The sequence below is a fragment of the Haemaphysalis longicornis genome, unplaced genomic scaffold, assembly GCF_048455015.1.
Source record: "Haemaphysalis longicornis isolate Haplotype H1 unplaced genomic scaffold, Haemaphysalis longicornis Haplotype H1 scaffold_9, whole genome shotgun sequence".
NCBI classification, from domain to species: domain Eukaryota; kingdom Metazoa; phylum Arthropoda; class Arachnida; order Ixodida; family Ixodidae; genus Haemaphysalis; species Haemaphysalis longicornis.
Genome location: NW_027526460.1, coordinates 125,837,774 through 125,856,854, shown reverse-complemented (window position 1 = coordinate 125,856,854; position 19,081 = coordinate 125,837,774). Strand labels below are relative to the sequence as shown.

The following is a 19,081-nucleotide window of genomic DNA, read 5'->3' as shown; positions in this document are numbered from 1 at the left end:
TAAAACGACGTTACAACGCCTAGCGTTAAGGGCCCCGCGTATTGGAATGGCCGGCGGCAGCGGCGGCGGCGTTGACCGTGAACAAAAATCTCATTGCGCCATCTTGTGGCGCCCACTCATACCACCGGGATCGTAAGCCGCTGCCCCAACATGTGGGGACCACGATTAGGAGCGGAAAGTTTTCACCGTTCGGAAGGCTTCCGTGCGATGCAAACGGATCCCGAGCACGCCATCGCGTATCGCACTCTCAAAGGCTAAGCTTAGGAGTCTCCCAATATTATTTTTTTAAGGGGGGGGGGGGGGGGGGGCACGTTGCACGAGTATAGTTAGTCAGAAAATCCAAAAGCCTTGTGCCTCACTTCAGTACAAGACTGGAAAAGACTTCCGTGCAATCGTTCGTAAGTAGCCTCTCATACTACACATGGAGCCACCTCGAGAAACGCGGAAAGAGGAACACGGCCGCGCCTGTTCAATATACTTAATCTGTTCTCTCGCGCATCGTCCTGGAATATTTACGAGATGTAAGCGCACCTAGCAGGTGCCCAGCTGGTCTAAACTATACCGCAGACCTCTACTATGGCTCTCGCCATAACGAGCCCCAGCGCGTTGAGCCCCGGCCGCTTTGATCGCTATTCTCCTATGTACACGTCCGAAGCGTTCTCATACTACCCGGATAGCGCAGTTTCTCTTTTAAGTGCGAATGCAATTTATAAGCGACCCCAAACCATCCACCGCCGGCGGCGGCGGCGTCGGCGGCGGCGGCGGCGTCCGCAGTGCTCCTCTATATTTAAAAAAGAAACAGCATCCGGCGCCAGGTTTCGATCCGTGGACTTTGCGGCCGCAGCGCGACGCTCTACCGACCAAGCCACGGACGCGACGCTGATATCAGTGGTAGTGACGCGCCTTATATCTTTAACGCATTCAAACTACGTCGTCAGCGGCGTGCGTTGGCGACTCAGCGGCGTTATAGCGGCTTGATAACTGCGTGGTGTACACGTGATACTACAAACCCGATGGAAGAGATGGAAGAGAAGGCGGCGAGGCGGTGGGCTGCGGGGGCCGAGCGCAAGCGCCGCAAGCGGGCCGACAACCGTGCATTCGCACTTTCACATTCTCCCCCTCGGGGAAATGCGGGGGAATTTTTTGTTGTTGTTGCTGCTAGAGCATCGGGCTGCTACTGCGGATAGCCGGGTTCGAATCCCACCGGATGATACGCGTGTTCTTTATTTGTTTGCTCTTTGAGCGGCAGCCATTTTCTTGACCGGACAACAGCAACGAGGGCGCTTTTTCGCGGAATGGGGCACTTGAGGATCTAGCCTGAAAACGGTTCGGGAAACGGAATAAAATTTTGGGTGCTAAGACAAGACCCTGTTTTTTCCTGTACGCTTCACTGCGTTGCTCTGCTGCTACCCCCACCACGTCCTACAATCGATGACATCCTGCCCCCCTCTTAGGGAGAGCACGAAGGCCAAAAACCCCGCGCTAGACTTCCGCGGTGGTAGCCACTGCAAATGGGTGAACTGTGTGTCTAGTGAGTGGTGTGATAGAGTTGTGAAGTGATACATGCAGTGTGCATGGTTTAGGAGACCCGTGTAGTATCTAGCACAGCGGGTCTTTGTATCGGCTACTATTAAATTTTCTTTCAGAGGTGTTGCCGAAACCTTCCCTTTCAGTGTCTACGTAACAACGCTCGTCCCATATCTTGCTACTTAGAAGCATCGTCGATCTTGTCCTCTTAAAAGGGTTGAAAGCTGGCCGAGTTGTCAATGGTGAATCTCAAGAAACAAACTGCGCGCAAATTGACGGGAACAGGAACACCTCTTTGCTGTTTTCACTATTCGTGCGCCTCAAAGGTGTTTTGTGGTTTTTGTTGTTACTGTTTTCTGTACGCGCGGCCGAGAGCGCCGAGAACTGGGACGCATGTAGGACGTGTCGATTGATGTGTGTAACAATAAACCAGTTGCGAGTCTGCGCTTGTGTTGTCCTCATGGCTTCGTGTCGCCGTTAATTTGCACGCAGTTTGTTTCTTGTCCTCGTGCTATTCAAAGACGCGATTTCGGACTAAAACCAGCACCGACACTTTGTCGGAGTACTATTCTGCACTCTTCACTCATAGTGTGATGTGGAACGCCGACTGCGCTAGTACAAAGCTTCTTGCCAGCCGTGCTCATCTCCTCCAGTTTCTATTTCGTGCGACGGCCTTATCGGAGGTCGCATCCCACTTTATCTTTACGCGCCGCAAACGAATGCGAAATGCCCACCTTGGTAAACATCCTGAACAAGAGATTCAACAAGCGACAAAATATTGTCGCGTGTTAGAAGTACGCCGTTGTTTACGTCTGAAGGCGATCAGACGGGCGAACCTGCCGGGCTGTTCGGAAGGAGCTCGCTCGCCGGGTTCCAGAATCCAAAACTCAAATCTCGCTACGATGATGCTTCAGAAAACACTCCTCCTTCGTCGTCGTTCGCCCATGCTCCGTTTTAGTGTATTTTGACACCGGTGCTAAGGAACACATGACGATGTTTCCATGCACTCCGGCAACCGCAAGTTTTTGCAACATTGTAGCCCACCAGAAAGGTTCATTGCTTCAAAATTTACTTCTTGAGAAATCCAACGCTCTTTCGGTGGTGGTCCGGTTTTCCTCGTCACAGCACGCGATACTTTTGTGCACTAGTCCTGGCATCCACTGCCAGTGCCGCTTCCCAGCAAAAACAGGCGTTGTGGATAGCGCACGATAACGTGACCGTGTTGGAAAGAACGAAAAACAAGGTCACTCCGCCCTGCGAACGTGGCAAAAATCACTTCTTTCTCAGCACCGATACAACCTCCGGCCATGACCACAGGGGTGGTGTCATCGCAGTTAACCCGCGGTCCCAGGACAGCTCGAGGACAACTAAGAAATGCGAGAGCAACAGTGTCCCATCAAACGCCGGAGACAATTCGCTTCCACCCGCGTTCTCTGGGGACTTCGTTCTTTCACCTTATAACTTTCTCACCATGGTGCGCACCAAGTGCCCCGCTATTTCGCGACCTACAGATTCTTCTCTTGGAGCTCACAGCTGAAATGGAAGTTGCAATCATAATAAATAAAGTGATCACAACAACTACCGAATGTCAGTCGACCTGTTTACAATTCCCACCAGAAATGCATGCTATGCAAACCCGCCGCGGTGGCTCAGTGGCTAAGGCGTTGCGCTGCTGAGCACGAGGTCGCGGGTTCGATTCCCGGCCGCGGCGGCCGCTTTTCTGATGGAGGCGAAAAGCAAAAACGCCCGTGTGTACGAGATTTCGGCGCACGATAAAGATCCCCAGGTGGTCAAAATTAATCCGGAACCCTCCACTACGGCGCGCCTCATCGCCTGCGTTGCGTCGGCGCGTTAAACCCCTCAATCAATCAATCAATCAAATGCATGCTATGCAAACCATAGGAACTTTAACCTACCAATCACTAGAAATAACCACGGCCAAAGACGCATACAATACTACGGGGCGAAAATATGGAACACGATTCCACTATAAATTAAAGAACCTAGTAATTTTGTGTTTACTGCAAAAAGATTTTTTTTCTGTGTAAACTTTAAAAACTGATTGCGTTTCCTATATCTGCATCTGCGAAATATCATGCAAGTATTTCCCATCTTTGCAGTGTACGGCTTGCAATTCAGTGCTGTGCTTTGGTGTATATTATGTATCCAGTGTGCGACGTGTATACTCATACAGAGAATATGCTTGTGTGTACACAAATATACTAGCATATTCGTGTGCAATTTCATGTGTACATGGGTAAATTTATGCATGTATAATTAAATAAATAAGTGCACTGCATACCTATATGTATATGATGTGTATGTATGTATGTATGTGTGTGTGTGTGTATATATATATATATATATATATATATACAGAATAAGGGTTGGCAGTCAAGAGAACCTCGGAAAGCAAAGGGGGGGAATGCGTTAGGTCATAGAAAGAGATGAACAACTTTTTGAGTCAGAAAGAAAGTGGTGAATCGAACCAGACCGGTATTCTGGAGGTTGTGGGTTCGGATCCCACCCGGCGGGCATTTTTTCACCACTTTCTTTCTGACTCAAAAAATTCTTCATCTGTTTCTATGCCCTAACGCATCCTGATATGTGCCCTTTGCTTTCCGAGGTTTTCTTGACTGCCAACCCTTATTCTGTCTTAATTCACTGAGCCCCTCATTTCCCATTTCTGATTCGCTATATATATATATATATATATATATATATATATATATATATATATATATATATATATATATATATAGTAAGGAAATGAGGGGCTCGTTGAGGAAATACAGAAAGATGGGGCAGCAGTCTACAACGCCAAAGGAGGCATAGGGGTGTGGTTAGGCTCTTTTCTTTTTCACTACGGTTAATGAAGTAAACATTTTTTTTAATATACAGAAGAAAGAAAGAAAGAAAGAAAAACACGCACCCAGAGTGGGGACCGAACCCACGCCTTTCGATTACATGTCGAATGCCTTACCAATTCGGCTATCTGGGCGACTGTGTTCTCCTTCACTTTCTGGGCTATTTATATTTACTAGAAGTGTATCTGACGCTTGAGGGTGGTAGCCAGCGCCACTCTGACTACACGGGGAGAAGGGGACCTTCTTTTTCAACCCCCGGGCCGTGACTCGAGCGTCTACAGCCTGTCATGAGCGGGTAACTGGCGGGAAGCCCTCTTATGCTACCTAGGCATCAAGGCTGCCAGAACCGAGACCCTCGCTAGGCTTTCGAGAATAATATAGTAAGGAAATGAGGGGCTCGTTGAGGAAATACAGAAAGATGGGGCAGCAGTCTACAACGCCAAAGGAGGCATAGGGGTGTAGTTAGGCTCTTTTCTTTTTCACTACGGTTAATGAAGTAAACATTTTTTTTAATATACAGAAGAAAGAAAGAAAGAAAGAAAAACACGCACCCAGAGTGGGGACCGAACCCACGCCTTTCGATTACATGTCGAATGCCTTACCAATTCGGCTATCTGGGCGACTGTGTTCTCCTTCACTTTCTGGGCTATTTATATTTACTAGAAGTGTATCTGACGCTTGAGGGTGGTAGCCAGCGCCACTCTGACTACACGGGGAGAAGGGGACCTTCTTTTTCAACCCCCGGGCCGTGACTCGAGCGTCTACAGCCTGTCATGAGCGGGTAACTGGCGGGAAGCCCTCTTATGCTACCTAGGCATCAAGGCTGCCAGAACCGAGACCCTCGCTAGGCTTTCGAGAATAATATAGTAAGGAAATGAGGGGCTCGTTGAGGAAATACAGAAAGATGGGGCAGCAGTCTACAACGCCAAAGGAGGCATAGGGGTGTGGTTAGGCTCTTTTCTTTTTCACTACGGTTAATGAAGTAAACATTTTTTTTAATATACAGAAGAAAGAAAGAAAGAAAGAAAAACACGCACCCAGAGTGGGGACCGAACCCACGCCTTTCGATTACATGTCGAATGCCTTACCAATTCGGCTATCTGGGCGACTGTGTTCTCCTTCACTTTCTGGGCTATTTATATTTACTAGAAGTGTATCTGACGCTTGAGGGTGGTAGCCAGCGCCACTCTGACTACACGGGGAGAAGGGGACCTTCTTTTTCAACCCCCGGGCCGTGACTCGAGCGTCTACAGCCTGTCATGAGCGGGTAACTGGCGGGAAGCCCTCTTATGCTACCTAGGCATCAAGGCTGCCAGAACCGAGACCCTCGCTAGGCTTTCGAGAATAATATAGTAAGGAAATGAGGGGCTCGTTGAGGAAATACAGAAAGATGGGGCAGCAGTCTACAACGCCAAAGGAGGCATAGGGGTGTGGTTAGGCTCTTTTCTTTTTCACTACGGTTAATGAAGTAAACATTTTTTTTAATATACAGAAGAAAGAAAGAAAGAAAGAAAAACACGCACCCAGAGTGGGGACCGAACCCACGCCTTTCGATTACATGTCGAATGCCTTACCAATTCGGCTATCTGGGCGACTGTGTTCTCCTTCACTTTCTGGGCTATTTATATTTACTAGAAGTGTATCTGACGCTTGAGGGTGGTAGCCAGCGCCACTCTGACTACACGGGGAGAAGGGGACCTTCTTTTTCAACCCCCGGGCCGTGACTCGAGCGTCTACAGCCTGTCATGAGCGGGTAACTGGCGGGAAGCCCTCTTATGCTACCTAGGCATCAAGGCTGCCAGAACCGAGACCCTCGCTAGGCTTTCGAGAATAATATAGTAAGGAAATGAGGGGCTCGTTGAGGAAATACAGAAAGATGGGGCAGCAGTCTACAACGCCAAAGGAGGCATAGGGGTGTGGTTAGGCTCTTTTCTTTTTCACTACGGTTAATGAAGTAAACATTTTTTTTAATATACAGAAGAAAGAAAGAAAGAAAGAAAAACACGCACCCAGAGTGGGGACCGAACCCACGCCTTTCGATTACATGTCGAATGCCTTACCAATTCGGCTATCTGGGCGACTGTGTTCTCCTTCACTTTCTGGGCTATTTATATTTACTAGAAGTGTATCTGACGCTTGAGGGTGGTAGCCAGCGCCACTCTGACTACACGGGGAGAAGGGGACCTTCTTTTTATATATATATATATATATATATATATATATATATATATATATGTGTGTGTGTGTGTGTGTGTGTGTGTGTGTGTGTGTGTGTGTGTGTGTGTGTGTGTGTGTGTCTGCAAAATGAAAGCATGTGTACGTATGTGTATCTGTACATATATGCTGATCTGTATTCACTCGTTTTAAATTTACTAGCGTAACGCTTGTGCTTATGTCTTTTGCTGCCAACGCATTTGTATATGGGCCTCCGCTAGCTTCGGCTATTGGCCCAACACTTTCTCGCCTATTTATGTACCACTTCAACAAAGTAAACTCAAACTCAAACACTCGGCGCTTGGCACGATTTGCTTCCCGATCCGCTTCCGTGCCCCAACGCTTCGCGTAGCGCCGGCGCTCGTTCTGTTTCACTACCGCCGAGTTAAAACGCACGCACCTCGCGCAACGGAACGTCTCGCGCTTCAAAGACACGTGGAACTTCGGGAGTTCTGGTGTGAGGACATCGAGAATGCAAGGAAGCCTAGCCCATAATACCGTGCCCCTGTAAAAATTGAACGCGCGTCCGCCGTCTACACTGAGTGAGGACACGACGTGATTAGCCGAACCGAAATGAAATGAGCTCACCCGAACCGTACCGAACCGCTTCTTTCGGTTCGACCCCAGGAATATATATATATATATATATATATATATATATATATATATATATATATATATATATATATATATATATATATATATTGATATATATATATAGTAAGGAAATGAGGGGCTCGTTGAGGAAATACAGAAAGATAGGCTATGCCTCCTTGGCGTTGTAGACTGCTGCCCTATCTTTCTGTATATATATATATATATATATATATACAAACTTGAGTAATGCAGGTGCATTTTTTTCTCGACTTTAATTTCCGTATTCCTGTATCATACAAACATGCCAGTCACTCCATCTCATTCGGCGCTATAAAGCACCTTGAGTAGCCGAATAGCACTGTCCATAAGAACTGCATCTTGGATGCGTGTTCTTACGGAATCCCTCGTTCTATATATACATATGTATATATATATATATATATATATATATATATATATATATATGTATGTATATATAGAACGAGGGATTCCGTAAGAACACGCATCCAAGATGCAGTTCTTATGGACAGTGCTATTCGGCTACTCAAGGTGCTTTATAGCGCCGAATGAGATATATATAAAGCACCTTCAGTAGCCGAATAGCACTGTCCATAAGAACTGCATCTTGGATGCGTGTTCTTACGGAATCCCTCGTTCTATATATACATACATATATATATATATATATATATATATATATATATATATATATATATATATATATATATATATATATATATATATATATATATTCCTTTTGGTGTTCTTACTACGCTGCGCGTACTCAGCTACCCCAATATTATATTTGCGGCTGTCATTTTGCTGTCACCCCGCGGGTGGGAAACTTCTGCGAAGAGCCACTGCCGATAACGCGAGCAGAGAATCAAATTTATCAGCGGCAGATGCGAACCGCATTCCTGATATGTGCCCTTCGCATGCTTACAGTCTATGCGCTGATCAGTTGGGTAATGCCCTACTGAGACACACACACACACAAATGCACCTGTCAACAGAGGAGGATTCCAGCGTGGGCAGATGACACAGCCGATCAACAATTCAAATCGGTAAATAAACCAGTAATTGCAATCACCAGCTCACGCCGAAATTCTCACCGCACGTGAGTCATCAACCCCCAATTGTTCTGCCGTGCACGAACAAAGACTGGTGAAAAACAACGCGTGACAAACTGAGGCACAAGCACTTTCGTCCTCGGCATTGCAAAAGTCCCGTTTCGTAAATGGTGACCCTGGGCAAAGCACCAAAGTGAGAGAGCACCTTGTCGCGTAAAAATACAACGTCCAGGGAAACCCCCCCGCAGCGAACAATTCCGCAGTAGTTAAAAAAAAAAAAGAAAATTTAGAACCTGTCGTAAACCGCGGCGAGGGCAAGGACGCTCGTTTGCACTACGTGTAAGACGATATTGCAGGAAGAGTGGAGAAACACTCGTGCTATCGCGAGAACCGTCATTGCTGACTTGTTCGCCGGGAATTCCAAGCGCCGACGACACGGACGGTCGTCTGCGCACGGGACACACGCGAGCAGGCCGGCTTTCTGCAGATAATCCGCGTCTTCTCAGCGCCTGGCAGCGGTTATACTTTTGTTTTCTCTTCACCCGAGCATACTTTCGACAGCGTTGGCTGGACGCAGCTATACCGTGCGAGGTAGCTCGACCCGCTGCCAAATAGCAGGAGCGTACACTTGCCGTGTGCCACAACAACTCGTTCTCTTGCGCCCGAGGCGGGTTTCGGGGGGGAAAAAATACCCGGGAGCGGACGCACCGGCTGGTCGGAGAACTGCCGCGCAAATTGCGCCATTTCCGCTTTCCTCAAGCGATCCCGCAATAATACAAATCGCCGGCAAGTTTGCGAAATTACACTAGCCAACGGGTGGGTCAGCATTCAAAATTCGTCGTTTTTTTCTCTTCGAGCACACTCGAAGGAGGGGGGAGCCAGAATCAACTACGCTGCCGGAATGCTGTGTGTCCGCGACAGCCCACCTGTTTCCCGTGTCCGACTGACAACATCCTCTCGCTCGCTAGTGTTGTTTTTCTGGCTCTCCGCGCGGCTCGAGTGGTTTCGGCGCGACCCTTCCGCCGACTCCGGGAATAAACTGCGAAATCATGCGCCTTGCTTTCACCCTGAAACACTTTTGAGCACTGGGCAACCTCCGAAGCGACGGAGGCGGGCCAGTGGGCAGACGTGTTGACGTCCGGGCTCTCACCTTGGAAGCCTTGAGCGCCGACGGCTTGCTGGCCGTGTCCGCCCAGAGCTTGAGTCGCACGCTGCGGCCGACCGGCGGCGGGTACCCGGCCAGGCCCGGCTCGGGCACGCGGCATCCCGCGTCGTCCAAGCTCACGATCTCGGAGCGCACGTTGAACAGCGTCCGAATCCGCTCGAGACAGCAATGCAGCGCGTCCAAATCGCGCACTTGCAGAACCACATCGGCGCTGCACTCCATGCCGGCGAAACGCGGCGACGCATCCGTCGCTGCGATCCGCACCGCCGACACACGCGCACAGGTTCAGTACAGCCGAGCCGTCGAAACCGACGACGTCGGGCTGCAGCCGTGCGCCTGCCACCGGACTTTCATTGCACTGCCGCCATGTTGGCGAGGGGAAAAGGCGTGGAGCGGAAGAGGCGCCTGCGTTCGAGAATAAGCGGCTCGCTCGCTCGCCCCGTCCGCGCGAAATCGGACCCTTTTTGAGCGGCCAAAGCTTACGGAGCCTCTAGCTTCTTGTTCGTACGCGTTTTTTATCGGTTAAACATGCAGTTTTGGCCTTCGCAGAGCTGACACTTTTTAGTAAACTTTTGATTTCGGCCCCCGCGAGCAAGATTTCTTAGCAGACCACTCTTATACTGACTGCTACTATTTCGACGTCGGACACGGGTGTCTCGTTTCCGAAGCAAATTTTCCCTGAGAAGAGACGCGCACACTGAAAAAGTTTTGTTCAGTCCCTTCTCCACAATGTTAGAATTTTGTGTCTGACACCTTTGTTACTAGAAACCATATTCTTGTGCCTTTCGTGGTTCTGCGGGGCAAAATTTTGTGCGCTTTTACTCGCATTGGAGAATCCAGAGGGGAATCCGGTTGTCCTGACTACCCCCCCCCCCCACCTCTCTTAATTTCTGAATTTATACCCCCAAAAAGATGACCGGTCAGGTCCTATAAAAAGTACAGTTGATGATTTTTTCTCTTTCTTGTATTTCTGGTTTTCCGACATTTTGTCTGCACAATTATTTACGCCATCATAACGATTAAAGGTGTTACTTCCGCCAACTATGAATTTTTGTGGAAATGAAAGGCGTAGCTGTTGGCTCGTTTTCGGTATTTTTTTTAATTCGTATTCGTAGTGTCTTTTTCCGAGCTCTTCTAATTTAATTCAGGTCTCGTTTTGGGGAAGAGATGCTCAAGGTACATTTTTGTTTTTTATTTTACATCTTTGTAAAAGTCTTGTTTCTTTCCTATTTTTCATTTTTTGGTTTCTCAATCTTTTGTCTGTACAATTATATTTATTTACGCTAATGTAACGATAGCATGTGTTACTGACGCTCAGTAAGCATTTTTGTGCAAATGGAGGGCATGGGATTACTCACGGTGCTGGGTGTGGGGTTACTCACGAGTGCCTCGTTCTCAGCCGATCACTCCGGAAGGTTTCGAGGACTGCTCAAATCTTCTGGGTGCCTTCTCATTGATGTGACGCATACAGGCACCCCTTCGCTTGCAAGTTGCGTGTAGACGTTTCATGTCTGTAATACATTACTTTGATCATTTTAGCAAGTCCGTCGAAACGTCGTCGAAAGGATTTTTTATATTAGTAAAAACGTAACCGCGTGGACCTCCACTCTCCGGTATTTTGAGTAGTAACGGTTTTGTGGCTTCGTGAACTTTTAAGCATTGTGAGAGTGCCACATTTAAACACTAAAATCACAAAGAGCTTTTGTTGTTATGTATACCTGTGTGCGTGTGTGCGTGTGTGTGTGTGTGTGTGTGTGTGTGTGTGTGTGTGTGGTGTGTGTATGTTTTTGCGCGTGTGCGTACAACAATTTAGTACAACATTACAATTTAGTACAATCTGTAGGGACACTGAGGAGTTTTTTTTTATCTATTTACGAATGTAATCTGCATGATCTAAGTATTCCAAGAATAAAAATCAATATTTCTGTGCGTGCTTATCTTACCATTAATACGAGATTGGAGTTAGAGACAGATTTTTTTTTCTTTTAGTACTCCAAAAGAAGAGACGTGTTTGCACCATTGATAACGTTTTTAATGGCAAGATAGGCCGCCCATTGCCGTAATTTTATATTCACTGCACCATTAGAGTGCGTAGGCTAAGCTACGGCAATAAAAAGATAATAGCTCAGAAACATCCTTATAAATTAACTTTTAATATCCCGAGAGCCGTCTGACCTCTGAAGGTACGCGCGTCGATTCCTTTGGGACTCGCCGTCCCATACTGGGTATGACTCTATGAGGCGTTCCACATTGTTCTCTCTCTAGGAAGAGTTTTATTGTTCTCGAAGAAAGTCTCGGATTCCCACCTTTAGCAAGGCAACATGGCAAACGCGCAAGCGTCAAGGGCGAATAATGCTCGCGTGTGCTGCCGTTCACGTATCTCTGGCCGATTCAGGCATCCACGCAAACATCTCGTACACTGCTCCAACGTCGCACGGCACCCATCGCTTGGCGTGCTTCTTTAACCTAACCAACCCAACCAATCATATAAAGGCAGGTCTTGAATGAAAAATAAAGACGGAATGCCGAAAAAAAAACGAGCGGATGTGCATTACTTAGTACCGCGTTTCTGAATAAATAAACACCGTGAATAAGCCGAAGAAAAACACGAGGGAAAAGTTAACACAAATAAAAACAAAATATGGAAAAAGGTGTGATCGAATGAGCGACTTCGTGTTTGCCAATCAGAGCAGCAACCACTGCGTTACGCTAATTTTTTTTTCTTTATTGCATGGAAGTCTAGACGGAAAACCTTCAAATAACACTATAACTACGATGACGATTCCTTCACTGACACATATGTTAAAAGTGAGGCAGGTACACGCACGCCTCAAGAAGATGCAACCAGTACGGTGGCTTCGATTGTGCCGCATAGACATTATACACAAGCGTGCATTGCTCACGAAAAATTGACTTGCTTCCCCGCGGTTCCTCCGCGTTGCGGTCAATCACGCGACACTTCCATAGGCTAAACAATCTAATCAGCACAAAAAGTCGTAGGGCACGGAACAGTTCTTCATCACTGGCAAGAAGCGTATACTGAGGGTGATGTCTATGTCCTTTTTAAGAGTCCGCTGCAAAACATCCCAAAAAAACACAGCACCGGCGACACAAAACAAAGCAGTGATCAATTGTCTAGGGCTGGTCACACAAGCGACAGTTGACAGACCAAGGCGCATATGCACCTACTATTGAACCATGTTTTAACACACAACGTGGATGTGTGCAAATTAAAAAAGAAAGTTTTTGCAGCCACCTGGATGCACATTTTCTTGACTCGCTTCAACACACTATTGTCTAAAATTATCAGATATGGTTGGCGGTAAATGGGTACCGGAAATAAACTTCCCATTAAAACACCCGACAACTCCTTCCTTGAGAGACCGTACACGTGCTCCAAAGAAAAACGCACAATAAGAAACTTGAAAGTGTCAGCAACCTTTTTAAGGAAGACCCAAGGCGGCTTAGGATTTTCGGCGTGGGTTGGAGCAAATAAAGAAGGCAAATGAGAACTCAATTTATGCTGAATAAAAACCTTTAAAAACGGATGATCAGCCATTTTGAAAAAGAAGAACCGCGTCACGAGCTGATGTACAAACAAATACACCAGTCCAACACCACCAGACCTTAACGGGAGGAAAAGGTTATCGCGGCGCATGGGCTCCCACCTGACCGCCATACACAGGTAGCCAACACTCTATGAAAAGTTTGAACCTTAATTCCTGCACAGCTAAGGACCTGCAGAACATAAAAAAAGTTTGCAAACAAGATATACATTGCACAGTTCTGCCCGCGCGGATACAGGCAGCTCCCGACCAATCCATGGTATACGTTTTACGCTTCACAACAATAAGCGCAGAAGCCCAATGAGGTCCACTGTTTCGAATACGATGTAGAGGAACCTGAAGGCACTGTATCGTTTCAGAGTCCCATGTTATGCCCCCATATTGACTCGGTTGCTCGGTTGCGTACCCCACCAGCCCTTCCAAAAACCTATTGGTTTTTCAGGGTTCCCTTCAGCTCCACTTACATCGCAAAACCGCTGTGTCAGCGTCATTGCCCCCATAACATTTTTCTTGACCGTACAAAAAAAAAAGGCAAGGTCATCTGCATATGCTAAAACCTTGACTTCATAGTTTTCGAGGGAGAAACAGCGGATGAGACTGTTTTGGAGAATACTAATGCCCAGGCCTCAAGGTACAAACCGAGTAAAAGGGGTGATAACGGACAACCTTGCTGTACGGAGGATCTAATGGGAATAGGTTTAGAGAGTCCGCGGTTTATGATCAATGTGGGCGTACAGCTTTTGTAACACAGAGATACGTCTTTATACAAGGCTTCCACAAGCCCAGCTGACTTTAGGACAGCAAAAAGGAAAGAATAGCTAACCTTGTTAAATGCTTTAGCAAGATCAATTTGAAGGAGGGTCACCTGCCCAGCGCCATCGACACGTACTCCAGTACTGAACGAGCAATATGGATGTTCGACTTAATGCTGCGCTCCTGAACCCCGCAAGTCTGGTGTGAACCTATCAAACTTCTGATTACAATCTGTAGCCTGCGTGCCAGCATTTTCGCGAATATTTTGCAATCCACGTTACACAGGGATATCGGCCTGTAGCCATCCACCCTTTTCAACTTTTCTGCGTTGTCACTTTTCGGGATTAGTACGGTATAACCATAGTAAAATGTAGGAGGCAGAACGTCAAGTTTATAGGCCCTCGTAAATACTTCATGTAAGACAGGAGCCAGAACACTCGAGAATTTTTGGTAGACCTCCAAAGTTAGGCCGTAAGGTACAAATGATTTATTTTTTTTGTACGTTTGAAATGGCAGCTTTCACTTCTTCAAGGGTCCATTTACAAGAGCCCGCTCATCGTCACTGAGCTCAGGAAAGGACTGGAGGAAATCAGGCATATTACGGGTACCCGTGTTGCAATGAAAGAGTTTTTTATAATGGGAACAAAATTCCCCAAGTATACTGCGGGTATCAGAAAAGCATTGGCCATCATACTCAATTTCGACTGTAACGTTTTCTAGCGCTGACTGCCTTTCATCACCAAATGGACATCGTGTTGGACGCTCCAACAAAAACCTTCACGTTCTTGAGCAAACAAGGGATCCCTGATATTTTTCCGTCATATGATGGTGTATCTCAGCTTTAACACTACACATTTCAACAAAAAATGTCCCGGCCTCAGCTCTTTCTAATTTCATCAAGGAACTGCAAAGTTCACGCATGTGAAGCCGCTTCAAAAAGGATACCCGAGCTGACGCCTCTATAGCTCAGCTTTTAATCTCTTGCTTAAAAAGGCCCCATTTCCGGAAAATACTAAGGCTTGAAAGTTCGAATGTATATTTCAAGCAAGCTGCTACGGTGCATTGAAGAACTCCGTTCAAGAGTATACTATTGTTCAGTTTCCACAGTTCCCAGGCTAGGAATGGGAGAAGTGCGCCAGCCCCGTGGACCAATCCAAACAGAGACCATGCAGTGGTCAGTAAAAAGTGTTGGCCTAGCAACATAGTCACGCACAATGGAGAAACATAAATTCGGTTCAGACTGGCCATAGAAAAACGATGAAAATGCGTAAAGTGTACTAGCGTGCTTCCTCTAGCGCTTCCTATGTCAACTAGGGCGTATTCACTAAACAAGTCACTGAGAACCGCGGCGCGGCAATCATAACGCCAGTTACCTGCCGAACGGTCCCTCTGAGTGCACACATAATTAAAATCTCCTAACAGTAGGACCCTTACCTCGGTGCATACAAATTGAGCCAATGAGAGGCAGAAACTTCTCTCAGTCAATTTGTTGGGGGCATACAAACAAATAATGCGCCATTCAACTCCCGATATGTCAACGTCGCTGTGGACAATATGGAAAAAAAACTTCAAAGCGCACAAATAGACGGGGACAAAGAGGAGGAACACACAAAGCGCGTGTGTGTGTCCCTCCTCTTTGTCCCCGTCTATTTGTGCGCTTTGAAGTATTTTTCCATATCATGCACCAACTAGCCCAACTTGCGGTATTGCTCTGGACAAACCTCCCCATCTCATCCATTTTGCAAGTAAGGACAGTCGCATTAAGGTTTTTACTGAACAATAGCATACAACCACCTGATAGGCAAACCGAGTGGCTTACGGCGCAAACACTGTATTCTGATAAAAAGGGCTGGATAGCTGCCTGCGTATTTTTTAAACGATTACCTTTCTTGTAATATTTCTTTGAACAGAAGCGCTAACGACTGAAACGAATTACTGAAATTGTGAATTTGGGACGACTTAGTTATGCCCTCTGTTTATTTTTTAATTGCGAAATGTATGCATATCTAATTCACGGTTGAGACCTAATTGTGGCCTGCACAAAATCAGTACCACTTCAATGGTGAAAAAATCTTGCAGTCAATTCATTCTTTCTTTCACACTTAGGCATTTAGAGAGTGCAAGTAGTTCATCAACCGGTTATTCGTGGATGCTAGTAAACAAAAACAAACCGATGAACACCACGACCACCCAATCCCGAGAAATACAAGGACGTGCGGTTCCTCCCTTTGGATGTAATGGCTCGGTGGATCTAGTGACGCATTGGACCTAGGGACTCGGATGGATCTCTTGACTCGTTGGATCTAGTGACTCGGTTGGATCTCTTGACTCGTTGGATCAATTGACGCGTTGGATCTAGTGACTCCGTTGGATCTCTTGACTCGTTGGATCTTCTGACTCGGGCATCACGTGGTCTAGTGGATCTCCTGACTCGTTGGATCTAATGACCCGTCGGATCTAGTGACCATAAGCGCTGCGTGTCCTCATCTGTACTTAGCTTGGTCTCCTGGATGGCCGCAATAGTTATAGAATTATTGTGAAAAAGCTGCAGCAGCTGCTACTGCCTGCGTCTGTGCCTTGAACCCCTTACATTAAGAGAGGCGACTTGTACTGCGGCCAAGTTGGCCATAAGAACCAGCTAATCTCTCTCCTCATTAAAAGAAGGAGTCACCCTAGTTTTTAACGACTGTTGAGGCTGCCTTCTTGAGGTGGGCCACACATTAAAGCTGTTAGCTCCCGCATCCACCCCTGCAACTGCTGCAAAGTGAAGCGTTTTCCGTCGACCCTCCATGAGAAATGTGGGAAAAGGGACAAGCCGCCAAGGCCCGTTCTGATGCGTGATTTAATCGAACATGATCATCATGATGATGATGGGCTCGAGGGAGGAGAGGCGTCTTCTTTTTCAAAACCCTCTCCACCAGAACAGGTTTGCTCGGAATAAGGAGAGGCCGGCCGCTTTAGGGGCCCTGAAACAGCGTCCATCGTCTCTTCACGAAAAGGTAAGCATCGGCCCACGATGCCGAAGGCGAAGCAATATGTTCCGAAGAACCATCCCCAGCCTTGAATATCGGATATGTAGCGTGGTCTTCCCTAGCCATTCCGCTGCAGGGAAGAGGAGCTATCAAGCAGTTCGCCATCCTTTGGCGGCTGTTGCGACCGGGCGGGGGCACCCGATCCGAGCTCCGTGGCCTCCGACATACGAGTGGTAGCGTGTATGATGCGAGCGGCCAGCCGCTGTTGCAGCCGTGAAGAAGTCCAGAAGCCGTAGGCTAACGTAACTGTTTACTTCATAGCGAGAGGTGAGCCGAAGCCAAAGAACAATGCCCCGACGGGCGAGGTTACAATACAGGACTCGAACAGAGCGACAACATCGATTCGCTGCTCTAACAGGAATTGTTTACAACGCTTGGGCAGCTCTATTTATACCCAACAGCGATAACGGTCAAACGCAACACGTGGGAACACGCACTACACTCTTTCCAGAGTTCGTAAGCTGTTCATAGCCTCGGGCACGTTGAGTCCGAGAGAGGGGAGAGAGGAGGACTCCGTTGCGATCACCGGGGCCTGCCTCTGTGTCCTTGAAGAGCGTGGAGACGAGCCGTGCCGCCAGCCGCCGAAGTTTTGCCGAGAGCAAGGCGTCTGACGCGGCTTTGTCGCAACTTGCCACCGACATGATTGCGCCTGTTTTCGAAGGCGCCCGAGTGGCTTCGCCGCACAGCCGAGGAGTGATGCGGGGAAGTAATGCGGCGCTGGCCCATTCGTAACAGCTTCTCCGCCGGGGTTCCGAGATCCCGATGGATAAGGGTCTGCAACTGTTGTCCGGAGGGATGCTGTCGAAGTGAAGTGTTCGGCAGACGCTCGACTCCAGGCCTTGGCTGTACAACACCGTGCTGGAGCTTCACCGGGTGGGTCACTGAACGAGTAGTGGCTCCCCAAGAACGTCTCTGGCTGGGTCAGGCAAGCAACAGAACAACACAGGAAGACACAACCGCATCACCGGCAAGTGCGAAGACAAATCAACACTGAAGATCTACCAGGCTTTTAGTTGCGAAAAGTACGCGAATAACTAACTACTCTAGTTATATTTTTGCCCTGCAGTACTTTAGACACGTGAACAAACCTGAAAGTTGACATTTCGCGTGATTGGAAATGTCCCACACACAAAAAGAAATGTAATCGTAAAGGGCGAAACCTGCTCCAGGAAAAACAATGAACTTGAGAAAGTCAGGCGTCTACAGGCCACTTCTCGCCTTAAGGACTCCGACTCAAGCCATCAGCATTGCCATTCAGTTTCCCCTTTTTGTACCGTACTTTAGGTGCACCCGTTCTCTGAACGCTGCTGCGACCGCGTGAGAGGACACCGGCCGTTCGCTTCGACAAAAGTCGAGCGAGCGGAGGAGCGAGAAGGATTTTCCATCGTTCAAACGAGAGGCGCGCACTCCTTCTTGGAGGCGGTGTCCCCCTGGCGCGATGCGAGCTCACGGCTTTGCCCCTTCGCGTGCCTGCACTGAAACACGCGCCACAAGTACGCGCGGAAGTTTTCCCTCTATCTTTCCTGCTCGCCTTTTTACGAACGCGTTCGGCAAGCAAACGCCGGAACGCGTTTACGTTCTCTCTTCTAGGCTGGTCGGTTCCCGACTTCGGCTCAGCCGCAGTCGACACCGCAACCTCAACTAGCTCCGCCGATGTTGGCCTATCATCGGGAGCATCAGCTGGGAGTGACAAGGGCACGACGTGCTCATTAGACACCTGGTAGCTTCGAACAGTCACTACCTCGTTGCCCCTCGCGCTTTCGGCGGCAGCCTCAGCCCGCGAAGCCCGAAGCGTGTTCCCGTTCTGCTTCCTCACTGCCAGAACTACACTACAACCAGGCTGCTCTGTCTCAAAAGACGGCTCGGCCGCCCCAGACACCTGAATCTCTACGAGCTCGGCTGGCCGTTGCTCGAGGTCAGCTACCTGAGCGGGTGGCAGGACGGAATCGGCTTGCTCAGTGGCGAGATCGTCATGACTCCCAGCTGAGCTGTGCAAACCGCTCGCTGCTTCGACTGCAGGCTTTGCCACCACATCGCTCGTTTCTGTGCTACCGTCCGAAGGAACAACCTCCGTTTCAGCGGACTCGTGTTGTCTTTCGGTAGCCCCATGGTTTACGCACTCCAGCGAAACCTCGCTATCTCGCGAAATGTTCATGTTCAGACCGGTAGCCATTTCCATGGCCTCCCGCGAATTTGAACCGTCCGAACACTCCGCCGAGATCTCCAAAACAAACTCCGACGCATTATCGCACTCAGTGGACACGCACTGCCCTCTGCCGCCTCTGCCGAC

At 48.1% G+C, this 19,081-nt stretch overlaps 1 protein-coding gene across 1 annotated transcript in view; it reads right to left on the bottom strand.

The window, feature by feature from the left end:
• Nucleotides 1-9,839, bottom strand: part of LOC144152765 (uncharacterized) — a 150,052-nt gene extending 140,213 nt beyond the window's left edge. The window contains exon 1 of the mRNA XM_077684201.1: nucleotides 9,426-9,839. Coding sequence (XP_077540327.1) covers nucleotides 9,426-9,662 — 237 coding nt within the window. The 5' untranslated portion in view covers nucleotides 9,663-9,839. The remainder of the gene's footprint in view (nucleotides 1-9,425) is intronic.
• Between the last annotated feature and the right edge of the window lie 9,242 nt (nucleotides 9,840-19,081).